At 43.1% G+C, this 11,011-nt stretch overlaps 1 protein-coding gene across 1 annotated transcript; it reads left to right on the top strand.

Moving 5' to 3' along the window:
- Positions 1-3,823: 3,823 nt before the first annotated feature.
- On the top strand, positions 3,824-10,466 carry metrnla (meteorin like, glial cell differentiation regulator a). Its single transcript, XM_041062946.1, has 4 exons — positions 3,824-4,178; positions 5,973-6,361; positions 9,382-9,441; positions 9,581-10,466. Exons 1-4 carry the CDS (start codon positions 4,081-4,083, stop codon positions 9,892-9,894), a joined length of 861 nt encoding a protein of 286 aa, XP_040918880.1. The 5' UTR covers positions 3,824-4,080; the 3' UTR covers positions 9,895-10,466.
- The last annotated feature ends 545 nt before the right edge of the window (positions 10,467-11,011 follow it).

Genomic DNA, 11,011 nt, shown 5'->3' on the forward strand with positions numbered 1-11,011 from the left:
CTCATATGGCTGGCACTTCAAAATGACAGGGTTCCTGTTTACTGAGAGGAATGTGGACGCAGGTTTGAGCTCAGCTGCATTTCTGACGACCTGGAAAGGAGCCAGAGAGGGATGATGACAGGCAGACGGCCTCCCGATGGTATCAGCACCTTGCAATCTGCTTATGCATACCACAAGATATCGGACAGTCTTGTGTGACTGCAGTTTACTGTTTATCTTACAACCAAGATAGTAGGCCAAATGAAACAGGTCAGGACTAGCTCTGAAAAGGAGCAGCAGCAGTTTAGGTATTCATCAAACTGGTTCTCAGAGCAGGAGGTTTAACGTTGAGGGGAGGGTTGTTGAAAATTAACTCCAGACAAGTTTTCATTCACCAGAACTGAAGCTCTCAGACAAATAGATCAATAAACTGTACTTTTAAGCCCAGAGCAGAAAATGCCGCAGTGAACAATAGGTTTGTTCACTGTCTGCAGTAGGTGCTATCAAAAAAAACAGTCCTCTTAACAAGGGCTTGCTTAATCGTGGATGAGCCTGCATTCTTGTTTTACCACAGTGAAACAAATAAGGACAAAACAAGAGTTAAAGAAAGACGGGACAGTGGAGACAAACACTAGTAAAAATCACATCCTGTCAGCAGCCTAATCTACTTTATGACTGCTTTTTCACCTGGAGTCTAGCTCCAGGCATAAAAGTGAGTCAAACTCAGCAAGAGTTTGGGACAACAGGCCTGACAAAAAAAACAATCCTACCCTCCCCCCAAAACTTCAGCTGCCTCCCCCTCCCCAACTCTCCAAACTCCGCTTGAATTCTACCTCACTATCCCAGGCTACATAACACATATTTACCAAACACACTTAATCCTCTAATTTACACTGCACTTCACTGTTGAGCGTCACTGTCCCTGTGCCAAGTTTCAATCTAAAACCAACAACACGAGCGCACCATATGATTAACTGTCTGTTTTTCAGTCTCCTGCTATCTGTCATTGATTTGCCCCCCCGGCCCATGCTCCATTCCCACCACCAGTGAAACTTCTGACAGGTGGAGGGTGAGAGCTAAACCTGCTTCATTAAAGCTGCAATGAGAGCGAAAATAACAAACACTGGCAGCAAGTGATCAAGCAACTGGAAAAACAAAATGAGGGCAAATGCACTCTTCTTCGAGAACAGAGGTGTTCTAGTTGTATAATAAATGTCATCATTTTACTTCTGTTTTAATTCTATTTTTCTGTTGATTGGCTACTTGCTTGTGCCCTGCAAACTCAAATGACAGAGATCAAAAAGCCAGTATGCACACTAAAATATTTAAAACAGTTATTGTCCCATTGTGAAAATACTATTGTAAATATTCAAAGCTGGAAAAAAGTTAAACACCTGTGAAATTTTTCATACTCAGTTTGAGTTTGGTGTCCATCCAAGGACACGTGACATCACTCCTATAACATTGTCAGACACACAAAGGACAATTTAAAAAAAGTGTCAAGACTGAAGCAGCAGAAATAGAGATTCTCACTTCTCACTTCTTTCTAACTACAACCCCCCCAAGCCTCCCCCCAGTGATGTCACTGCCTCAAGTGACATCACTTGAGGCAGTTTCTCAGGTTTTTCACAGCTTCGTCTGGAGCCACAAAAGACTTTAAACAACTTTTTACATAAGCGGTAGAACTCCCCAAGACCTGTTAACAGACTTTGATGTGTGGAGTTGAAGGAGTCACCTACAGTCTTAAAATATAACGAGGGGTGTGACACACAGACTTCATTAAGAAAGTCTTACAGGTGTAGCTTTGGCGTAACAGTGCAGGTGTTATTGTGATGGATCCTCAGACATCATGTCCAAACACGCCTTGTGGTTCTATTACCTCATAAAGATGTACAACTCCCAGACTGCCTGCAATATGCCAAGGACTATACAGAAACCAGAGCACACACTCACCACTCAGGCTTGTAATCCATATTACGCAAACAATACTAAAAAGTTGCTTAATGTTAAAATCTGGAAGGTGGCTGAGAGTTTGTGCAATTTTATTAGAGGGGAAACATTTGTAGTCAAACTGAAGATCTATCGGCACACATCTGAAGTGTGTGGGGCCCTTTTGTGGCATGTGGCCCAAACCAGGACATGTACCCTGCATGTCGGGTCAGTAATCCAGACATGTCGATCACCAGCCACCCACAACCAATTCCAAGTCCTAAGAAACCAGAGAGGAAAAGTAGCAGTTACAAACTACTCTGGTTTTCCTTGTCAGACGGGTTTCTTTCCCATCCCAAACACCATCCACACGCAAAACATTTTGTTTCATAAGAAAACGTTGCCCAAGATCCATTACTTGAATGATGAGTAGTTTATGTTTACAGATGCATCCAGTACTAACGGACCCCATACCCTACAAGTCCCTGCAGCTCTCGTTGCACTTGGAAACAGGCCTACATGTAAACTATGGTTGAGAATTGTGTGTCATAAAGTTATAGATCAATTGTCAATGTAACTTAATTACAGAAATTAATAGTGATTGAACTATTTTCATTGGATATTCTGACATGACTCTTTGACCTGAGAACTGTCTGGAATCCGTGGTTTGGTTTTCTGGCATGAGGTCTTCCAAATTCCCACTCATCTTTTACATGAACTATTACAGAATAAATTTAAAACATGGAGCCACTGTGACCTTATTCACATTTTAGACACAGAACTATAATTATGTCAGAAAAAAAACAACATGTGAAGTTGTGTTAACTTGACCATTACTTACGACTTTCATCCATTTGCTCACTGATGTGGCCAATATTTGCAGATTTTTGTGGGTCTATGACCAGAGGACCAAACCATGATTTTCAGTTTCAGTTGGTTCTTCGCTCTAGCCAAGAAATCATCTGAACATAAATAACAGTTAACTTGCTGAGATGTAAGTGAAGTAGTACAACATTTTGGCTCTCCAAACAGTCCATGTTTCTCACACATCAACATTTTTGCAATAATTGAATCAACAACTATGCAAACGGCTGTGGTTATTAGGGTAATTGTTGATGTACTGTTTATATTGTAATACATGACACAAAGAATCACCACTTTTCAGCCACTAAATCACAACAGATTTTTACAATTGCTGAAAACTATTGCACAATGCAGCAAAACTGAGCAAAGTCGTGCTGTAGTAACACTGCTATTAAGCCTAACATGACCTAAAATTACTACCATTGCAGATCATCTTAATATGACTTCTGGTGGCACTTTTGATCAGATTCTGCTTAATTAAACAATAAGCCTTCTGTCATAATGACCGTAGCTAAGTTCAATCCACATACCGGTGTCTTTAGATACAATGCTGCTCACTTAAAATGTATTTTTTCTTTTGTCCTTCCAAAACAAAACTCTTGTCTTTGATGCTGCCTTCAAGTACAAGTCAGAACTTTTCCAACTTGTTGAGATGAGTTGAGCAACTCACCTTAATACTAAAGAAAAAAAAAAAAGAACTGGGGGAAGGTGGACATTTTCTTGATCGTTAAATCACTGAGCTGTATCTTAAACAATGTAACTCATAAAAGAAAGAAAATAATTATAATAATAAATAATCATTTTAAATTCTTGTCAAATGGATACAAGTAGAACTTTTAATTAATTAAAAGTTTTCACCTTTTTTTAACCACCGTACAACAGAATAGCCCAATGGTAAAGTTTAAAAAGGCACTTCTAACAATTTTAATGCGCCATAAGCTACGTTAAGTATTGCTTTATCCCTGTGAAGCTTGAAAATCTGAGCCTCTGCTGAGCACCTGAACGCAGCATATGCGATGAACCGCTGTGGATGGGGTGTGACGTGGTGAGCAGTCAGGGCTGCAGAAGCTCGGACGGAGCTGAACTCGCTCCACATTTTCACGGAGAGCTGTCAGCACTGAGCGCTACGACCGAGTTTAAAGAAGCGCCTCAACTCATCTCAACCTTCCGGGAATAATAAGAGAAAGCCCCGGGGGAATAGCGCGGAGCGGTCCGGGGTCACATGGAAACGATATGTAGCTGGAAACACGGCGGTGGACTCTATCACAGTTTCACTCGAGAGGAGGCAAAGTGAGCGGCGAGATAAACATGCTCACCCCGGTGCTGGCCTCCCTGCTGCCTCTTCTCCTCCTCTGTCGGATTTCTTTCTGCCAGTACTCAAGCGACCAGTGCAGCTGGAAGGGCAGGTGAGCTTCGCCGAGCTGTTTATTGAACGTCAGGTTAAAATGCGACCTGAAATGAGTGTGATGGAGTCTGAAAGTAAGCGAGCGGCTGCGACCTGAAATGACTGCGACCGAAACTCAAGACGCGGCGGTGATGTGAAAGCAAACAGCGGAGTTTAACGACAGAAATACAATTCTAACAGATTATAAATATAGAAGAAAAAAAAAACCCCGCCTGGCCTCTTAGGTTAATAAACTGTATTAATTTTGAGGAAAGGTTATTATAGGTTGACGGAAAAAGTTTAGGTCTGGTTTGCGCTGGATTTATGAATGACTAATTGACAAAATGTCCTGGTTATGAGTTGATTTTTAATACAGTTGTGCTTCTTATTATCTATAATAATATGAACTTCAAGTATTCGGACTGTAAAACTGGTACAGAATTTCACACTGAATGATTAATTACTTTAATGTGTCATTACAATCTTATTCAGCTTCATTATTCTGATGTTGGAAATTTTACATTAGTTCATAATTTTGTCTCAGGGTTGATAAGCCCCACAAAAAAAAAAAAAAAAAAAAAAAAACAATTACTGAAACATTCACAGGATTACCGTGACAGATCGCTCAAGAGCTTTTAAGCATTTTGGTTAAAATCTTTAAACAGATTTTAAAACCTCAGGCAGCATATACTGGAAAGTTTCACCTCCCATCAAACATCTGCTGAAATCTGTTTTGCACTTGAGAGGCTGTGCCTCAAATAGTGTGGTTTTGTTTTTCATCCTTCAGTCAGGAGGAGTAGGCGATATTCAGTACTTTGAGCTCTTAACCAATAATCTGTTGTTCATTAGTGAGTCTCTTGACTAATCTCCTTTAATTGCATGCAGAAGTGATGAAGTTAGAAAGGACTTAATTAGAGGCGTGCTGAGGAGAGCCTGGTTATGGGGCTTCAGCTGCATATGCTCAGCATGTGCCATGGGTTACTTTAGATCTATGGCAAATTTGAATTTCAGCATCTCATTTTCAGGAAACTGGGCGTTTCTCCTCCAGAGTCAAACCACTAGCTTGGCATGCACATGCTGGTAGACTGCTGATGGCTTCCTGCCTCTGGCTTTGCCACAGAATGACTGACAGACTGGAGTTTTCAAACCCTGACCAGGCATTAAGTTCTGGAGGGAGTCATTTGGTCATGCTGGCGCCAGAGTCCGAAGTGCTGCCCGGACAAGTCTCTTCCAGTCTCTTTGGTGGCTTGAAAGCAGGGGGAGGTTCGGTGCGTGACCTGCATTTGCACTTGCATGCAGCGGGCCCAGCTACTGTTGCTGCTGTTGTCTGCCCAGAAGCCCCTGCGTCCCTCCATTCATCCACTTCTGCCTCCAAACTCTTCCCAAAGGCAGCCTGCCAGTGGTGCATTTTGCCAAAGCTCTGGGAGGAACAATGTGGTATGGGGAGTGTGCGTGTTGGAGCTGAGGTCATTTTGGCTGCTCTGGCTCGTGACTGGTCATGCAGCCAGTCTTGTGCACAGACGGCCCTTAATGCTTTTGGAGGAATGTGGTTTAATGTCCTTAGAGTCTGCCTGAGGTCTTCACCTTGGTCAGTTAATTCAGTCAATAAATGACCAGAAAATATTTTTTAGTTGACTGAATAATCCCTTTATGCTGTAGTAAAGAAAAAAAAAGGTTCAGGTTGAGTTTAGAAAACATCTCCGCAAAGAAATCTTTCACATTATTTGGTTCATGTAGTTGTGCACCGCAATGCCTGTAACCTTTTGGTGTTGCATGTTTGATGTCTGCTGACGTCCTTTCCCTTCTTTTCTTCTAGCGGTCTGACTCATGAAGGCCATGCCAGGGACGTGGAGCAGGTGTACCTACGTTGCTCCCAAGGCTCTCTGGAGTGGCTCTATCCCACGGGGGCCATCATCGTGAACCTCCGACCCAACATGGTCTCCCCCGCCGCCGCTCGTCTCTCTGTCTGCATCAAACCAACCAGAGACTCCAGTGGCACCAACATCTACCTGGACCGTAATGGCAAGCTGCGGTTACTGCTGCGCCAAGAGGACCAGGCTCAGGGCAAGGTGCACTGCTTCAGCATCCAGGAGGGGGCGCTGTTCATCGAGGCCGTCCCTCACATGGACATCAGCCGGCGAATCACAGCGTTCCAGTACGAGCTGGTCAGCGGCAGGCCGGGAGCAGAGGAGCACTCACTGGGTGGTAAGGCTTATCTCCTTTATAATGCTTCTGCAATACAATATTAGTGACAAGCATGCAGATTAATGTCTTTTACTTTATCTAAGTAGCCATTATAAAGGTCTGCAGACTTCTGATTGATTCCCTCCAGAACTGGTTTCCTTTGTGCTCTGTCCCTTGTGGTGTGTGCTGTGCACTAAATGCAGCCATCTACTGGTGGAAACTTTTATTAAGTTGGACTCTAATAGTAGGAAACTCAACATTTGCTCCAACACGCTGCTAATACTGAAGCCAAGGTCCATTTCTCTGGTAGAATTGTCTGTACATTTTGGTTTGGGGAAAATATATTTCTTGTCAATCTCAAACTTGCACTGTTTGAGGCCTTTAAGGCTTTATAAAACCTTTTGTTTTTCAGGATATAATGTTAATATTTCAGCCTATTTTGTAACTACCCGTACTTGATGTGAAAATGCTGCATGGCTCTAAATTGTAATAGTTTTTTTTGTTTGTTTTTTTGGATTTGGCTTGTGTGCAGAGGGGCACAGCCAAACAGAGGGCCTCAATTTAAAAACAGCCATCTATTTTCACGCTGCGTACCTGCCAAACCTGCACAGTTTCAAGCTGTGCAACTGTGCAAGCAACTGTGTTTTTTTTTCCACCTAAAGCAAAATATGAGCAGTATCAGGCCCACATCTGTTTTTACGGCTCTCTGGGTTCACATATCCACATCCTGCGTCATTATCTGGCACAGCAGAGAGGGAGAGTGAGGGAGAGTGAGAGGGTTAAATGTAGAGGAGTGTGCGTGGAGCTGTTTTAACCACATTAGTGTGCTCCACTCAGCTCTGCAGTATAAATCTGGTGCTCTGATGTGGCCTGAGATAGCACCAGGATGATTCACAAAGACAGTGGTCTCGTGTCATCTGAACCCTGGACTGGTGGATTGATTGCTCCTTTGCTTCTTCTCATCTTCATTTTTTTCAATCTTTCCTCTTCTCTCTGACCCGCTGTGCTGAGATTGAGTTGCTCACCATCAAACTGGAATGTATCTCCAACCAGATGTTGGGAGGAACTTCTAGGAGCATATAGACTTATTTTTCCCCCCACTCCTTTTTTTTTTTGCTGTCACTCCCTCGGCCTCCCTTTCAGTTCACTTAAATTATTCTCCCTTTTCTTCCCCTCTCTCAGTATTTCCTACCTCTAAATTTCTTTCTCGTCTATTTATCATTCTAGTGTTTTTCTTTTCATTCCTCTCCCCTCCATACATCTTCCCTCTCTCTTCCTGGCTGTTTGAAGTGGTTTTAGTCTATGCCGGGTGGTATTAGCAAGTTGTGCTTCATTACAGTGGAATGCATCAGGGCCCAGATGTTGCAGGGACACTGTGTGCCCCTCCACTCCTCCTTTACCACTCCTCCCATCCCTCATCCCTCTCTGCTCCTGTGAAGTGGTTCTGATCAGAGTGGTGCTGCATGTGCATGGGCCAGAGAGAGATGCTGACTCGGCTCTCAGCCCATTCCTGTGGTTCTGTTTCATGTCTGACATGTGAGCCCTGCTCGGCTGTTCTTCGGAGGAAAGAAAAAACACTCCTGGGTTTAAGCCTCAGCTCTCTGCTCCTTCTGATGCTATGGCAGCACGCAGGCTCACTTCAAAGTGCCTCTTGCACTTTTGCTACGGGCTCTGGGCGAGGTCGGCCGCTCTCAAGTCTCTCAGCTCTCCAGCTGTTCTTAAGCCGTCCGAGCTTGTGGCTGATTGATCTCTGATCTCACTAGTGGCGCAGCAGTGCCTCATGTTGCTACACAAGCTGACCTAAGACATACTTACCCCTCACCCCTATACACTCAACTTCAGACAGGCCGGCTAAAAATAAGCTCCAGCTCTGCTCTTAAAGATTACAGAGGGCACAAATTTCTTCTTAAGCAAGAAGTGTTTTAAGACTTTATTCATAGTAATGGTCTACATATTTTTCTCTTCTTTCTGGTGCCCAAAATCCACCTGAGTTAACACTTTTAATAATTTCTTGCACCCTCTGATGCCCCACCCTCAGCCCACTGCTGACTTGACACTCTCTCTGTTCCCCCGCTGCTTTCTCAACCTGCCCCCTTGTGCCACTCGGCTGCTCAGGAAAACCACAGCAATTCTAGGCCTAATAAAGGCGTTCTGGCGAGGCTAGCCGCAGGACCACCTGAGTCAATTAATCATTGACTTGACTGCTCTCATTTAGGACCCTTTCTCCTGCCATAAAACACTGGTGGAGGGCAGGCAGAATTGCTGCTCCATGGCCTGCAGTCAAAGGTGAAATCTAGCCTGGGGCAGGTTTAAGGTACTAGGCAGAGGCTGTTTCATTCCTTGTGTTGCAGGCTGATTTTGTCCTCCTTATCTGCCTCTTTTAAAAACTCTAGTTGACATTATAGCTGCGATTGTGCCGACTGTTTCAGTCCCAGCAGGCCTGCTAATGTGCTAACAGAGCTCGGGTCAGAGGTGTAGCCTCTCTTTGTCTCTCTGCTCTCCTTATCCTTCTCACCTGGTACTTGTTTGTCATGGGGTGTCAAGGGGTTCCTGTTGTGATGGGAAAGCTTATGGAACTGTCCTCTTGAGTGTCAAACACACACACATCCACACATCAGCATTTTTTTTTAATAAGAAATGTTTAACTTTGTTTTTCTTTTTTTTGCCATCAGCAGCTTATCCAGCTCTGTTTGGTACAAAACCCAGAGCTCAGGGCAGCTGAATTCTGCTGTGCCTTCTTTGTGAATAAATAATCATTTGTGGGAATGGAAATTACTGTGACACCAGTTGGCCGTGTGTGTCTGTGTGTGTGAGGAACACGTATTCGTGCATGGCAGGACCAACCACGGTTGTGTGTTTTTCTGTAAGTGGTGTTTAACTGGAAGGTTGTAACCTTCCAGTTAAACCCATCAACAAGATTTTTATCATGCCGCAAGACCCAGAGTGCTAAAGAAGTCATGGGCTTTTCCTGTTTCTGTTTGTAGTGCTCAATCAAATTTTGGCTCTAAACTCATCTGCCCTCTTTCTTTATTTCCTCTTAGCACCCTGTCAGCCCTGCAGTGATGCTGAGGTGCTTCTAGCAGTCTGCACCAATGACTTTGGTAAGTAACAGAGCTGTTTTGAAGAATTATAAGCTTCCTGCTGGTGTATGGCAGCAGAAATGTCCAAAGAAAACACCAGTCTGTGTAGCATAAAATCTAGCTACTACCAGTATCTAAATCTTCCTGTTTGGTGTTTCAGTGGCACTGGGCAGCATTAAGAAGGTGGAGCAGGAGGAGGAGCACTCGTCTGTCACTGTGGAGATCAGTCGCCTCTACAGACAGAAGACCCAGGTCTTTGTATCTGGTGGTGTGAGGGTACGGAGCTGGACTGGCCACATCAAGATGCCCCTGCAGTGTGGGGTGAGGTCTGGTGAGGGTGAGTTCCTCTTCACTGGGACAGTGAGGTTTGGGGAGGCCTGGATGGGCTGCGCACCACGCTACAAAGATTTCCTGCGGCTGTATCATGAGGCGCAGCAGCAGGGAACCAACCCCTGTCACGTGGACACTGATTGACTGGATTGCTTGCCCACACTTGGAAATAGGACAAGTCCTCGCTGGGTAGGGACGAGAGCTGAACCAAGTGTTCATGCTGCAGAGAGAAAAGACTGACAGACTGGCCCAGTGGCAGCGCCTCTCTTCTCTCTTCCTGTCTCGAGACTCCTTAATGTACGGAGCTCCTTAATGTTGCAAAGCAGCATGTTAGCTGGACTCTGTGCAACATGATGCAAAGTGGAATGTGTTCGGGCTGCCTTTTCTCGCAGACGAGGAACTCCCCAGGTTTTAAATGTAGCAGACCCCGTTTGGTTTTCATGTGTATAAAATGTGAATGAACATTGTATATTTTGAAGCTCTGCGTGCTTTGTAAAAAGCTTGATGTACAGTTCTGAAGTTATTTCTTATGACAGAAATGTATAAAGTGAAAGCCTCTTATTTTTATTTTGTTTAAAAAAAAAAAAGATTTGCAATTTAATGCCTGAATTCATGTGCTGTTCAGGCCGTACAATTGTTTAAAAAAGAAAAAAACATAAACCAAAAAAAAGCAAAATCTCTTTTTTGCTCTTGAGAATAAAAGCTTTTATTCCATGGAACTGAGTTTGTCTGTGGTATTTACTCATAAAGTAGGTAATTGACTAAATCTTCAGGGAGCAAATTCTAACTTTGGCAGACCATTGTTTCTGGATTTTGACTGAGGTGAGGATTTGCTGCTTTGCTATGTTTTAGATCATTCTGAACTGATTTATTTTTTGGGTTTTGGATTGTTGGTTGGACAAAACGAGATGTGTTAACCTTGGGCTCTGGGAACCTGTAATGCATTTTTTACTATTTGTTAAATATTTAATGTCAACTAAATTTAGTGTCCATGGCCGTAGGATTAATCTGGTAAATTAAATAATTGGCAGTTAATTGGCAGATTAACTGATGATGAAAATAATCATCTATTTCAGCATTAATTACATTAAAATTAAATAATTATATTAAAAAAATATTTTGACACATTAAAGCTTTAAACCTAAAATTTATATTTTACATTTCAGTGTATATAGACATAGTGGATAATTTCAGATCAGATATAATATTCACAGTGGTGCCAACGTTTTGTTTTTTTTTTCATATTTCCTCGTAGAAATAA

This window comes from Toxotes jaculatrix, chromosome 18 (assembly GCF_017976425.1).
Source record: "Toxotes jaculatrix isolate fToxJac2 chromosome 18, fToxJac2.pri, whole genome shotgun sequence".
NCBI classification, from domain to species: Eukaryota; Metazoa; Chordata; class Actinopteri; family Toxotidae; genus Toxotes; species Toxotes jaculatrix.